Here is a 16598-nt window from a genome sequence, read left to right on the forward strand (position 1 = left end):
TCAGGCATCAAATGAATAACTCACAAAATCATACACCTCTATATATATTTCAACACAAATGTTCAATATCTAATAAGCGTTGTTTCTCCTTAAACAGGTAATCACTGTATCACAATAATCTCAGTCACAAAACACTGCTTAATTCCAGTTTAGCACAAAGTGTCACTCAAAATGTACAAGGTCAAATATCGAAGTGTCAAAAGATCTTAATTATCACCACATTTCTATACATAAAAGCCTCTTTTGATCTTCACTGTTTTTTATCTCAATCCTACTCGGATAGCTTAAATGCTGTTTAGAAATATATTCTATTTGAACTTCTATAAACAAAAAGTTTAAATCTTAATGAATGTCAGATATTATTTAATGTGAATAAATCAGTCTGTAAAAGTCTGAAATTAATTCAAAATTAAATATCAATTGTATTTACGCCAGCTACTTTATTGCAAATAATTTAAAAAAAATGTTAAGATGTTTTTTAAATTCTAACTATCTTAGTATACTTGAATGTTATTCCTAATTACATTATAACCTTCTCTAAATAAACGTAACTATTTAGTTTAAGTTCAATACTACATGTACCTTTTGAATACACTCTACCTGTATGACCTAGTTCCCAGAGGTGGGTTTCAAAATAAAGTAATTACACTCTTAGGCGGACCGAGTAGAGTCGGAGCTGTATATTGTTTGTCTGAATCTTTAAGGTATAACATACTTTCTAAACGGTTATGAGTTTGTGAATATTTGTAAATAATTTTGACATTATATTTTGTTGTGAAACTTGGCAGGGCAAAAAAGAAGATTTTACATTACAAGGTCATGCATGTGTGTGTGTTCTTAGAACTGAAAGTATGTCTGTAAATCTTAAGAGCCAAGGACGTAATGGTGGTATGTTTTTTATTTATGAAAATGTCGTAGAAGATATAACTATTTTAGAAAAAGCTATCAATGGTTATTTATGAGTAAAGTTAATTTATAATCTATTTAAGGAATAAATTGTGGATTTGATGTCATTATCGGGGTATGAACGTAATCGGGCTGATCAAAATGTGTGGAGTCCTAAGGACTCCACGCGTACTTTGACCAGCCCTATTTCGTTTATATCCCCGATAATGATATCATCCCGAAATTCATTACTTATATTTACACCAATAGTTTATTATTTCATTAAAGAATTGTTATAAGAACACTTCATTTCATTTAAGAAAACCTTTCGTACCCATTATGTAAATAGACCGACCCGACCGTAACCGGAAACATTTTATCAAATGACGTCAGCATTACGCGGGAAAAGATCAACCCTTGGCAACACTTACACTTTCTAAAATGTTGAGTTATATTTTACGAGACTTGCTGACGCAAAACAAAACAAGAACAAGATCAACAATTTCCATGTATATTGTTATGCGATGAGTCGCTATCCAAACTTATTCGAAGATGTTGCGTTCATCTGATGATAACCGCAATTGCCGAAAGACAGTCAATTTAAGGAATGGAAGTTAAGGTGTAAATATTACTGATATTTGTATCTCTTTTGCACATTTTACTCAAAACGAATTCGTTTATTTTAAATTAAATGAAGTAGGTTGTTTCGAGCAATTAGAAATTGGAATATGACAATACAGTAATATTGGTAAGATTTTCACAATGGTGAGCTTCCCGTGACGATTTACATATGCGTCGGATCATTTTAAACGATATATTTATACTTTTGATAACCACATAGGCGACAATTACTTTTATGTACGTATCAGATCAAGTTTGAAGATAAAATAATATGTAACTCATCCGGGCTCAAATGTCGTTTCACATTTTATCATTTATAGCAAATACTAGGAAAAGTGTAATTGACTATCCTATTGCATCATGTGAATGATTTCCCTTGATTGAAACTTGTATAGTACGTGACATTTTTTCATGCTCTTCCCAAGTTCCAATACAGATTGACTATAAGGTCATCATGTATTGATATAAATTATAATATATTAAATGCATTTGCAGCTGCACTGTATACAAGTGCATTAAGTGTAGGGGACTGTAAAATAATGTCTCAACTAAATAATCACAATTAATTGATCTGCCTGAACATACTCATTAGTAAATCCTAAAGGGAGATACACGCGAACGCAGTATAGGACAAGATGTTTGTGTTTGATAACCAGTGTGGACTATTTTTATACTGTGTTTATACAGTGTTATCTGCTGACATTTTAAAAAACGAAACAAAGGAAGCTGTAAAATTGAATATAATTCTTGAAAACAACAACTGTACATACATGTTGGAATTAATAATACGAGGTGTTTGTTCTAATCAACAATCGTTCTACTTGCTACGTGTTCATGTTTATTTAATTGAATTTTTACATTTAAGACACACAATTACAGTTTTCAGTGATTCGTACAAAGAAAATTCGGATAGACGTTTTGGATATTTCAAGATGAACAATTGAAATTGATGTGAACATGAAATGACAAAAATATTTTGTTTGCCTTTTGGCTGACTCTCAAAAACTAAATTTAATTTGAGAGTGAGTTAATTAATCGTAGTAAAGCCAGAAGGAAATAAGAATGCACATCTGGATTGCAGGTAAACTTTTAACAGAAGCCTTTAAACTTACAAAAAATATAAAAAAAATATATATGTATTAAAGAGGTTAATACACGGCGTAGCGGGGCCGTTGAGTGATAGGTGGCTCTCGTGCTAAATAATACAATAACATATAACTCCAAACAGTTCTGCGAAATTATTCGTAAATTATATCAAAATAAAAATAAAACGAATTATAATGTAACTTAACAAGTATTTTATGACCATTTTAAAATATTTTCGGATTTTAGAATTTTATTGATAATGATATCGAAAACGTTTCAAATAAAGACATTTACGATTTATAAAGCAAAAGATCAGCTCGACTGTGATTTTATTATTGACGATGTTATTAAGGCTATAAACAGTCTAAAGAGAGATAAAAGTCTCGGTTATATATATATCGAATACATCTTTTTGTTATTTATTACTCCGAGCCCTACATTTTTACAAAGCATGTTGTGTGTGATATAGAATATATATATATATATTGCTTAGGGATATTCGGCCCACCAAAAGCGCAGGTGAAAACGTTGGTCTTATGGTTTTTATGTTATTTTCACCGGCAAAAGCAGTTGATAAGTCTGTTGCTCTGACTTTAACAATTGTGGAATCATACAAACTTTTCACTATGACAAAAGGCTAGGTAAAGCAATCATTAGTAGCTCGACTATTCGAATGATAAGGAAGCATTACTATTCGCCTTGGCGTCGGTGTCGGCGTCGGCGTTCGCGTCGGCGTTAGCGTCCGGCAAATGCTTTAGGGCAGTTTGACATTTTCACTGATATTTTCAATACACTTAATTCTGTTTACTTATAATTTCACACACTTATATAGGTCAATCACACAATAAGGTAACATAACCTATATTTTCTTAAATACATGTTCTGGCCCATTATTGACTTATGAGCTTAGATTAAACACTAAGGGCACTTTGGGTCAAATTAAAATTTGAGAGCAAGTTAAGATTTTTACTTCTATACCCTTCATTCAATTGACTTAATACTTCACACACACCCTTATTGAAGACCATCTTAAAATGAGTAAAATAACACGATTTATCATAGATACAAATTATGGCCCCTGATTGACTTTATTCATTTTGTATTGCTTTTGACATGCACATTTTATTTTTTTTAACCAAAATGAAACTTATTTTATTATAATGACGTATACCGTTGATGGGGTGGGCCGGCACAAGAGCGGCGTCAAACTATCGAAATTGTGAAAAATAGTTAATACAATTTTTGTCCATAATATTTATATTCCAATGTCTGTTTAAGTCTTAAAGAAACAGGTAATGTTTGTGGGCAAGAACTAGCCGCCCAATTAACTCATTTAATATGAGCACCGTGCAAGTGTTCCTTTAGTCCTGGGTTCGAGATTTAAGTTCTTACAATCTGTTGATGCGATCATTATAATTTCAAACTCATAATATAAATAATGACCGTTCGGCTGGCGAAGCGCTAAACAATAAAAGCGCTAAATACGGCGCTACCTATCTGAGAATTATCGGAAAGAGTGACGTCCGAGAACCTTTAAAAAGTATCGTTTTTATGTCTAAATACCTATATTTCACCATCTTGCGTTCAAGTTTTTAAATACTGATGTTACTTCGCAGTAGCATCTTATTAAATTGCAATCTGTGCATACTTTGTTTAAAATATGAAACGTATTATAACTAGCATCGAGAGAAGGTGTGTCGGAGCTGTCCTATTGATCACACGAATATTGTCCACAGCCTTGATTTATGGTTTGTCAATCAAAACCTTCATTATTAATGTTTTGCGAATTTGGCTGAAAGTAGTTGACATTGAAGACGAACTCTAATATGTCTTTTTCTCAAAACATTTTAACGAATCGTTTCATTACACATATACGACTTCAACATAATTTAATGTCCGCATTAGAGCGTTTTATGTGTCAAACTAATTTTACACGCAAACTCTACTTCATCCACATCTTCACAGCGAACTAGATGCAAAACTTGAATGGCGATGGTTGGGTGTAGTAACGTTTTTGAAATGAAGCGACATTTTATCGTGTCATAAGAATCATGTGTATGTTTAATTATCTTGCAACATATTGCTAGCATATGAGCTAAGCTAGACTGGTTACCCATCTGACATGGCAAATAATGCATGAACGAAATAACGACAAACTTTCCAAAGATGTACGAACGTATATGCTTCAGAGCTGTAAGCTGCGAACGCTTTCCAACATTTAGACAAGTTGCAGCGCTGTGGCAATAGAACTCACATATGTCGTCATGTTTGTATACTTATTCAACAAGTTAACCGTACCTAAAACACATTGTCGGTATGCTATACCGTTAAGCAGAGTTCTGGGTCATAATAAAACTCAACTTATAATGATAATTGTTCATTACATCTATAACTCCATTGTGCTTAACAAAGTATATATGATTATGATCTTTATATCAACATAAATATATTTTTCAAAAAAAAACAACACAAATGCAAAACTATAAAATGAAAACAGCGACTTAATGTTTATTTAAGTTGGAAACAAAATGAACCCAACAGATCTGTTTAAGTCATATCAGTCACTGCAAGTTAGTATCCATGCCAGTTTGTAATCTCATGCTTTTACATATTTCTTCCTCATTTAACTAAGAATTTTTGATCGATATCTAAATCGTAACCACATAATCAACAAACCGGAAATATAGAACTGACAGCCACGTCACCAGATATAAATAGTATATTTTTTGCGTGTGAGGCGTCCCATGGGTAGCGGCGTAAATAACACCCATTTCAAAATACTTTGAAAGTAAATTTAAATACTATAAAAGTCGGAAAATAAGCATAAAACCCCCCAGAGAATTTGTTTATTTCAGTGCAAGAACGTATTAAATTTCACTCGTTTTCATAGAAAAAATATGTTTTTTTATGAAAATATGTATTTCTACCACACTCGTGAAATAGAATACGAAATAAACAAATATCGTCTATACATTCAACCCCTATTTATTGTTATTCTTTTATTTTGCGATAACTGAGTGAAGTGAGTTGAGCACTCTATCAAGGACATCGTTAAATAACGGTCGTGTAGTATAAATGAATATCGTTGTTTATCAGCACGCTAGTTATCGAACGGTTAGGCTCCGCCGACGAGTTACCGTTCCGATCCGGGGGAACAAAGGAAGCGCCCTCAAACTTGATTAAAGATCAGTGTGTTTTAGCGGATAGTTAGGATGGATTTTATACCAAATATGATTACAGGATAATAAGTTTTATACGAATATTATATTATATCAATTATGACATAACCATAATAAAACTTAAGACAGGATTACACTTACATGATAAAGAGTTGCACAAATATATTTACATAACAAACGTTTAGAATGTATATAATTTAATTCACATGACACGAGTTGCATACGAATATAACTATTTGATAAAACATTGGACAGGGATCTTATCACATGATGAAAACATATGACATGACTATGAGTTCATACTGCAAATAATTACATCATTAATCATTGCTAAAAACTGGTGCTGATGAACAAAGAGTTCTGAATTCGGTCCAAAGAGTAGAGAAAATTGTATATTAATACTAGAATGATAACAGGATATATGACAATTTACTTTTCAGACTTGTTGGTAATAGCTTCTAAAAAGCAAATATATATAATTGTAGATATATAGATTATTCTTTATTTTGTCATTTGACGAAAAGTTTAAACATGGCATTACATACATATACATAAACATAATTATAAGTGAGACCGAATATGTACATAAATACATGGAACATAGTTATATGGCTTAATTATAAGTGATTTATAAGGCAATGTGAATGGAACTTCAATGCATATACGTAAATATATCTACAAGTAAAACGTACTAATGATTTAACATTACTATATAGATTAGAGGAAAATAATTGCGATAGTTAATTCGTGTTGCAATTATTACTACATATGGAATACCCCAAATGCATACAATGATTCTATAAAACTATAATTGTTTTCTATGACAATAGTCTAATGCCTTATTGAGCCGAAAGTGAAAATGATAAGACATGGATAAGGAAATCAAAATATGATTTGTAATAAATTATTAAGTAATCGTTATCCGATTTCATCTAAAATGTCTATTGCCAATTTTATGTTGTCTTATTGACACAAAAGCGAAAGAAATTAGACAAATGTTAGGCTCTCGAGTATTTTATAATAATTTGTAATAAATTATGTTGATGAATAAGAATTCTGACTATCAAGCGTAATATTGACACAGTTGAATGCTGTGTGAATGAATCAATGAATTCGGTACAAAAGTAAGAAATATCAATAGTTATTCAAACATATTGATGCTAAGAATTTGTACAATGGAGGTTATTGTTGACAAAACAGTTCCTTTATAGATTCGCCTTGCTGAATACTTCTGTTCTCCCTTGACGCTATTGAAGTTCATCGATACAAATATTTACACATGAGAGACACAACTTAAATATTCAGTTTTATACTGACAGCGTAGTTGATTTGAAATTTACTCAAGTTCACCAAGAAGCTTTTTTATATAATTGATGCCACTGAATGCGTAAATTAGGATCATACTACTATAAGTAATACTAGTGCGGTAACATACTGAACCATTTTAAGGTATTATTTAATATCATTTACTATTTTAAATCCTACTTATATTTGTAGACATACAGCTCATTGTACTAACGTTTGTTTAGCGTCAAAGTTATCTGGTACATATTTTAACTTCTCATGTTTCATTTATATCATTATATTATTGATTCTAAAACAATTTGACTGTAGCGTATGATTTAAATTACGCCAAAAATAAGTCTCATTTTATGAAAAGGTTAATAACTATTATAACAATAAAACCAATTTTGATATATTTAATCAATGTATTTGATACAATATCACTCAATGTATGAAATGAAGATTTTATGAGTTCACCAATACTTGAAAAATATCATGCGATCATGAACTTTGGCGTAATCAGTACCAGAGTTTCTTAAATTAAATTGTTGGTTTTAGACGCGGAATAAAATACTCCGGTAGTGCGCTAACCAATTAAAATGTATTTTACTACTATACACACATTTCAATTGGAAACAAGGATCGTATGATACGTTAATTGATAGCTACTAATTAACACTGAAAGCCCTTTCCAGAAACATAGATAAAAGATAAACAAAGCCTTTTTTAACTTAAATCATTCTTAGTAAAATAATGGAATTACTTAGTTCATTTTTAACGAATTGCACTCATTTTACCCCAGTTTTACCTGTATTCAACTTTGAAAAGGCAACAACACCTCTAACGTTGTTCTTACTCATATAAATCACAATTATGATGACGTTTGCCCATTTATAAATGATGCCTACGAAAGTCACATTTTCTGAAATCCAAGATCGATATGTTTGCATTACTGTATTATATTGAGCGTTTCATTCCTTGCATTCAAAAATATGCACCTGCCAATAATATTGCACTTCGATTTTTGAAATCGTTTAAAACAAATTCGATTCACTTTATTGTTTGCAACAAAACTCCTCTTTATTTATTTGTAGCACGCCGTGTCATTCACGTGAACGAGGCCAGACGAGTTACAAAACACATTGACGTAATTAATTGATTTCGAACCGTCTACTGAGTGCGCAATAAAGAGTTCTTTGTTGACGAGTGGTTAACCAAAGTTCTTATTATCGATTATTTATACAGTTTAAATATACCACAAAATGTCATGCTGTTTCGCAGAGGTATTTCTTCCAAATAATATTTTCGTTATATTTATTCTCGTAGGGTATCAACTATTTTCCTTATTAGTTTAAAACTAAATTCCACTGTTGTTCTTTAATTGATGTGTTTCGCTTATTATGCATTGTTGGTTCATATTAATGCACTTGACTAATTGAATGGCAACATTTGAAATTTGGACAAATTGTTCGTACTTCATTAGGACGGTATTACATGCTGGCGCTATCTTCATTCGTTGTGCGCAGACGGCTTTTGCATGTTCATGTTACATAATAAGAAAATTGTTTGTCCGAGTATGAATATCATCAGAATAGTTAAATATTATTTTATTTTTATTGTTGCAGTTGTTTACAAATACAAAATTTCAGTATGCAATTAATCTTATGTAAATAAAGAGTTTATTTTAGATTTAAATATATCTACAAAGGTAAAAATCAACGGTATGTCTAGTAGTATGGATAGGTAGTTCCCCCTTCTCAGATAAGTAGATCCCATAATTTAACCATGCTAGAAATTGTTATCTTGCCCACGGGCGAAGATAATATGCCCGTATGGAACTCCTTTTTAATGGTCGCTGCATTGTAATTACCTCCCTTGTTGAAGACTGTCGTCGATAACTTCATGGAAACCTTGTCTTATGACAATATTTAGAACGCTAATTAATTATTTCTCGCTTCAAATGTCACCATAAAATAGTTTTCACGCACCTTTCAATAAATAATGCTTCACTCTCCTTAGAACTATTTGACTATTAACATAATCTAAGTCACTGCGCGCATATCCATGACAACCACGAATTATCGCATATTCATACGCAATTATTTTTACTAAGCACAAAAGAGTTCCAACAAAAAACTACATTTTTACTTTATTTTGTTTAACTGAGGTGGGAGAAAATGCATCTACCATAGCCACTCTTGTAAGATAGGTTCATACCGACCCTCGCGCTGGGTGTTTTGCGGAAACTCGGTAAACCTCGTTTCCGCAAAACACATATATATATATTTGATAGAGATACATTACTTGGTATATGGCAATAGTTTATACAGAATTATCATGGAATTTGGGGTCCTTTTGGTTAATGTTAAGGTTACCAAAATAAAATAAAAATGTTGATACTGAATATTTTTGTAGCGGTTGACATATTGCGACCAAACTAGAAATATAGGAAGGCTCTATTAAGACCTTTCATGTGATTGGGTTAAGGGATCCTAGGGTCAAGGTCCCTTGTACTTAAATGTCCAAGAACAAAGTCTCTTTTTTGAAAATAGATAACGGTTTAGTACTGAATGGCTTGAGTAAGGGTTGACATATTGTGACCAAGCTTAGTATGTATGAAGAGTTTATGGAGGACATCCCTTTGACTGCATTTCGGATTCCTAGGGTGAAGGCCAAGTCCATTTTTACTGAAAGATAGAAGAAATAAAAACAGTTGCAAATTAATCTCACGACGAGAGCTGTAGTTCTTCTGTTGATCATTGACAATTTGATTTAGTCGCATTGTTGCGTTTCTTGTTAACTTTTTAATTTGACTATTGTATTGCTTTTGACAGGCATACCTTACATGAACATACTAATCATTTCTAAGACAATGCGGCGAACATATGAGCGCAAGTTCTTATTGTAAAGGCGGGGAGGGGTAAACAATAGCCATCGGGGTCGTGGATTTATAGAGGTCATAATACGTCCTTAAACTGCTCCGGCTTTTGTGTGGAGTTTATGACAACTCTTCATGAAAGAAAGTATATAATTATAGCACAATCCACTGACACGTATGGCTTTTTTGGAGGTATTGATCAAATAAAGATCTGAATTTCAAATATTTATCATACAAATTATTAATGGTAATCCGTCAAACAAGGCAAAAAAATAGTCATTGTCAGTTCGGTACTATAAACATGGATAACTCAAGTTGGTATCATATCAACTATCGTAGCATTTAGTGAAATATTTTACTGTATTCATAGTAAAAAAATTAAGCAGGTAGCTGCCAGAAGCAAGCACATGACAGAAGAACGAATACTTCTTTCTTCTTTTAGTTTAATTGAGAAAGTTTGAATTTGTACATGCCGATTTCTTTCAGAATCCTACCTATAAGAAGCACGAGTACAATGGAACTGCGTTCAAGACGTTTGTTAGAATCCCGCAAGAAAGCAAAACATACAATACCGCTAAGTAAGCCAATCATTTATTTCACGATTATATTGATACAATTGAAGATGGGTAATAATAATATTCTAAAAGATCATAAAATGTGTTAGATTCTTTATCAACATCATTGTTTATTTGCCTTACACTAAAATGGTATTTAACTGATAGAATGCGGTTAAACAATATGTAGGAATAATCATCTTGTTATATTAACGTTGTCTGTTTTCAATGGTCGCAACAAATATATTGTGAACGCGTAAATTTCAAAAGTATAATTCAATTTTGGCTATTCTAACGCACACAAAGCAATAACTTTACTTATATAAGAGACTTGATGCTGCTCTTTAAATACTAGTAAAGGACACGAACAGCGAATGTTTTGAATAGAAAATGTAGTTCTAATAGCATTTCTATAATGAAATATATGTGTTTAAAATGAAGAAGACTTACACAAAGGGTTCGTTTTGTTTTTGAACAAAAAATTTTGAGCTATGAAAAGAATTTTAAGCAATTATTTTCCATTTTTTTATTTTCAGGAATTGTATATGTTTTTAAAACTCTTTACAATTTTAACAACCGGTCAAAAAGGTGAACTGAATATAAAGCAATACAATGCATTTAAACCCCAAATTAAAGAACAATGTATATCTGATAGTATCCAAACTGAACGACATTATTTGAAAAATCATGCTATAAATCACCTATTATCGAAGAAAATTATCATGGAATGGCCTGTTGATACATGTCTTTCATATTGAATGCTGCTTCTATGTCTTTACAAACTGGTCCCAAAAGCGCATTTTTAAAATTTGTGGATATGCTGTGCACTACTATGAGCTGTTATTATATATCTTTTTATGATTTGTGGTCATTTTTTTTAAATATTCCCGCAATAATGTTTTTATAAGTGTATGGTTTAATATGAAAGCACATTCAGTACTAGTAGTGATGTTAAGTCTGATGTGGTGATTGACGAATTCTGTTGTTTTACGTGATACAAGTAATTGTCTAGCTACAAGACAGCGTCCTTTAATTGCTTCATTCAACTTCGAGGTTTATTTCCTTTATTGTTTGGTGCTAATGTGTCATTGTGATGATACAATAAAGTCAAGTTTATCTGCTCTTTTTTCAAGGCGATGATCAAACTATTTGCTTGTGATCTTACCCATGACGTTACTTTCAGCAATTTTTTTAATATGCATATTATACATATTTGTTCTTATTTATTGTACTTTTTTAAGAGATACGCCCAAAAGAAAGAATTGCAAAGCCTGATGGTATGAAGAGAACAGCCTCATATGGAGAGAAGACACGGGTAACAGTTTGTTCTTTGTTTCTACTCCGTTGTGAGTAACAAATCATATATATATTTTTTTATTAAAACCGAGTTACATCTATCGAAGCAGGCCAGATTCCTGTTAAGTTTACATGTATGCTCTTATTCAGTTGAAACTACTTTTTCCGAAAAGTCAAACCACTGACAGCCTAAAAACGAAGTATGTGTGATGGAACTAGTAATTTTTAGTTCATAAACCATATTGAGCGCGTTCATTTCGGATTCCATCATAGCTTGACGAAACAGCATTTAGTACCTTTTTTCAACGTAATCACGTAAAAAAGGACATGAAACTATCAATTGCAAAATTTAGTTTTCCTCTAGTTTTCAAAATGATTTAAAATATGCCTATAAATAAAAAAAAACATGAAACTCTGGGTAAACTGACACACAAAAAGAAATCATATTTCTATATGTTTTGGTAGAGCTATACTTTGTATTTTTTCATTTAAGATATTCACAAACACGAAATGAAGGTTACAAATTCGATTGTTTTTATGGTAGTTGTCACTACGGATTTTAAATAATTCGGACATTGTTTAACATGCATTCGTCCTTGATTACCGATTTGATTATCGATCATGAGCGACACATAGCAGTGCTAGTTGCGGAAAAGGTACTGGGTGATTAATATTTAAACTATACTTTAGGTCTGAAAGTTAAGATGGTCATGAAAATAATGATGCTCTAATTTTATCTTTGCATTACTATGGCTGAGTCTGTGAATGAGTGAGTGAGAAATTTACTAATTTTGACTGTAAATATAGATTGGAAGTATACCTTACAAACGTAAAGTCCCATTAGCTGCACAACAGATCTAATCATATGATGTGAAAATATAAGTGAATATGTTATAAAAAACATCCTTTGTATTCTTTAGATTGGTTGAACATAATATTGTTGTTTAAACGTAAAAATCCTCTTTGATGATATATTTAGCTTTAAGACAAAGTATACATTTTAGTATATGGAAGTGTTCAAAGAATTATGTCAACAAAATCATATTTGGCCTGTAATGTATTTCCATAATTGTAAACATGAACATTTACTGTGGTCAAAACACAGTCTGGGCCTTTAAGCTTTCAACAGTATGCATTATGAATTATGTAAAAGCATTGCACTGGGTATTTCAAGTAGTTATCAACTGTGTTAAACCATTGCATTGGTTTTTACAAGTAGGTATCAACTGTGGAAAAGCATTGCATTGGTTATTACAAGTAGTTATCAACTGTGAAAAAGCATTGCAATGAGTATAACAAGTAGTTACCAACTGTGTAAAAGCATTGCATTGGCTATAAAAAGTAGTTATTATCTGTGTAAAAGCATCGCATTAGGTATAACAAGTAGTTACCAACTGTATAAAAGCATTGCATTGGGTATAACAAGTAGTTACCAACTGTATAAAAACATTGCATTGGGTATAACAAGTAGTTACCAACTGTATAAAAGCATTGCATTGGTTATAAAAAGTAGTTATCAACTGTGTAAAATCATCGCATTAGGTATAACAAGTAGTTACCAACTGTGTCAAAGCATTGCATTGGGTATAACAAGTAGTTACCAAATGTGTAAAAACATTGCATTGGTTATTTGAAGTATTTATCATCTGTGTAAAAGACCTTGCCTTGGGTATAACAAGTAGTTATCATCTGTGTAAAAACATTGTATTGTGTATAACAAGTAGCTATCAACAGTGTAACGGCATTACATTGGATATAACAAGTAGTTATCAACTGTGTAAAAACATTGCATGGGGTATCATAAGTAGTTATCATCTTTGTAAAAGCATCGCATTGGGTATTACATGTACCTATCAACTGTGAAAAACCATTGCATTGGGTATAACAAGTAAATATCGACTAGGTAAAAGCATTGCATTAGTTATTTCAAGTAGTTATCAACTCTGTAAAAGCCTTGCATTAGTTATTTCAAGTAGTTTTCAACTGTGTAAAAGCATTGCATTTGGTATAACAAGTAGTTATCAACTTTGTAAAAGCAGAGCATTTGGTATAAGAAGAAGTTATCAACTTTGTAAAAGCATTGCATTGGGTATAACATTTAGTTATCAACTGTGTAAAAGCCTTGTATTGGTTATTTCAAGTAGTTTTCATCTGTGTTAAAGCATTGCATTGGCTATTTAGCATTGCAGTGGGTATAACAAGTAGTTATCGACTGAGAAAAAGCATTACATTGGGTATTATAAGTAGTTATCAACTGTGTAAAAGCATTGTATTGGGTAGTACAAGTAGTTACCAACTCTGTCAAAGCATTGCATTGGGTATAACAAGTAATTATCAACTGTGTAAAATCATTGCATTGGTTATAACAAGTAGTTATCAAATATGTAAAAGCAATGCATTTGGTAAAAGCATTGCATTGTTTATTATTAGTATTTATCGTCTGTGTAAAAGCATTTCATTTGGTATTACAAGTAGTTATTAAATGTGTAAAAGCATTGCATTGGTTATTACAGGTATTTATCATCCGTGTAAAAGCATTGTATTGGGTATAACAAGTAGTTACCAACATTGTAAAGGCTATGCATTGGGTATAGCAAGTAGCTATCTTCTGAGTTAAAGCATTGCATTTGGTATTACATGTAGTTGTCAACTGTGTAAAAGCATTGCAGTGGATGTAACAAGTAGTTATCAACTCAGAAAAAGCATTACATTGGATATTATAAGTAGTTATCAACTGTGTTAAAGCATTGTATTGGGTAGTACAAGTAGTTATCAACTGTGAAAAAGCATTGCAATGAGTATAACAAGTAGTTCTCAACTGTGTAAAAGCATTGCATTGGTTATAAAAAGTAGTTATCAACTGTGTTAAAGCATTTTATTGGGTATAACAAGTAGCTATCATATGTATAAATGCATTGCATTGGGTATAACAAGTAGTTCTCAACTGTGTAAAAGCATTGCATTGGTTATAACAAGTAGTTATCAACTGTGTCAAAGCAGTGCATTTGATATAACAAGTAGTTATCAACTGTGTTAATGCATTGCATTGGGTATAACAAGTAGTTCTCAACTGTGTTAAAGCATTGCATTGGTTATAACAAGTAGTTATCAACTGTGTTACAGCATTGCAATGGGTATAACAAATAGTAATCAACTGTTTAAAAGCATTGTTATGGGTATACCAAGTAGTTATCAACAATTTTATAGCATTAATAATTATGTAATAGAAATAAAAATATGCACCGCACTCACTTATTTGTTTGGTTTTAATTAGCTCATTACAGGTTTGTTTGACTTATTATGATAAAGTAGTGCAGCTGCAGATTCTAGCATTAGACATATATTCAGTGTTTGAGAAATGAGTATTCTTTATGTCCAATATTTGGGTATTTTCATGTTATTGCAAACAAGTGTCCCTTTTAAATGACACTTTGTTAACAAGATTACAATTGGAAACGCTATTATTTTAATAAAATATATTTTCAAACAAGGTGGTATAAGTATTTTGGCTAAGACATTTGCTTATCCCTCAAGCATACAAGGTTACTGAAGTTGTGTTTTTAACTTTAACATCGATGTTGTGTTATTTAGAGTGAGTTTGGCCTCTGCGCGACAAAAAGGACACGGAATTCTATGAAAGAAGAAAACGACAATGACGAACAAATATTGTTTCCTTTTGAAAAATTAAGACATAAGACGCCATTGCAATCACAAAATAGTGTTGTGACGAAGGTCGGTATATGTATTGGTTTTTATGCACGTTTATGATTTCATTGTATATCATGTAACCTTATTTTGATCACCTTTCGATTCGCAATAATTAAAGGTGTTCGCTAATTGACTTATTATTTACAGGCAACCACTCAGATATTACTTTTCATTACAATATGTAGTAGCCTGGCGTTCATTAATTATCAGTTGCGATAATAAATAATTCTCAATGATAGAACAACTAATCATACTTTCTATTTTTAGTTAATATTTGTTGGCAGATATATAGACTTTTCATATGAAGATATATATTAAAAGCTTGGTATATTTCCCTTCTCTCTGACATATTACACAGTAGAAAAAACACTGATATTGCTTTAAAATATTTTATAAATAAAACGAATTATATATTAAATAATTTGAACTTACTTTTAGGATAATCCCAGAAGTAGCACGAGTACAAGGTATTATCCTGGGCGAAATGGGTCTACAACGGAAGCACATGTTCCTCTACCGCGCGGTAAGTCAATCAAATGTTGATTTCATGATGATTATGGTTCAAGTGAATACGTATTATGAGCCTTCTGAAAAGTTGATAAGCATATGTGTTCTAGCACGCATATTATTTGTCAATTTCTTAATACGCTTCATTCTAAAAATCAACTAACAGTAGCAGCGTGGATTGTTCCTGCTGGACTCATACTAAGATGATCTTTGTTAAAACAAGGTAGGCAAAGGGGTAATTTTCATAAAGATTCATTTTCAGCCCCGCCAATTCGCAAAAGATAATTATCTCAAATATTATGATTATTTATGAGCCTTACATAATTCACTGTACAATTTGTAAAGAAATCATACACAATGCAAGCTATAAAGTGAACACTGAGTTTTTTTTGTCTTTTATTCCGTTTGTCATGGGTTTGACAGAGAATAAAATGAATGTGACAACATCTCCTAGCTTTACAAATACTTAAACAACATACTTGTCTCATACGTTTTTTACTAATGTAGTATGGTCGTTTACTCGAATAGGCTATTTAAAAGCCACAAACAAGCGAACGTTTTTCAATTGAATATGCGATTATAAAACAAATGTTTTAAGAA

At 31.6% G+C, this 16598-nt stretch overlaps 1 protein-coding gene across 1 annotated transcript in view; it reads left to right on the forward strand.

Annotated features, from left to right (window-relative positions):
- The window catches only part of LOC128241521 (uncharacterized), a 28555-nt gene that overhangs the window by 2330 nt on the left and 9627 nt on the right, over positions 1–16598 (forward strand). The window contains exons 2-5 of the mRNA XM_052958488.1: positions 10420–10511; positions 11729–11802; positions 15375–15515; positions 15930–16014. Coding sequence (XP_052814448.1) covers positions 10448–10511; positions 11729–11802; positions 15375–15515; positions 15930–16014 — 364 coding nt within the window. The 5' untranslated portion in view covers positions 10420–10447. The remainder of the gene's footprint in view (positions 1–10419; positions 10512–11728; positions 11803–15374; positions 15516–15929; positions 16015–16598) is intronic.

Source organism: Mya arenaria, chromosome 7, assembly GCF_026914265.1.
Source record: "Mya arenaria isolate MELC-2E11 chromosome 7, ASM2691426v1".
Taxonomy (NCBI): domain Eukaryota; kingdom Metazoa; phylum Mollusca; class Bivalvia; order Myida; family Myidae; genus Mya; species Mya arenaria.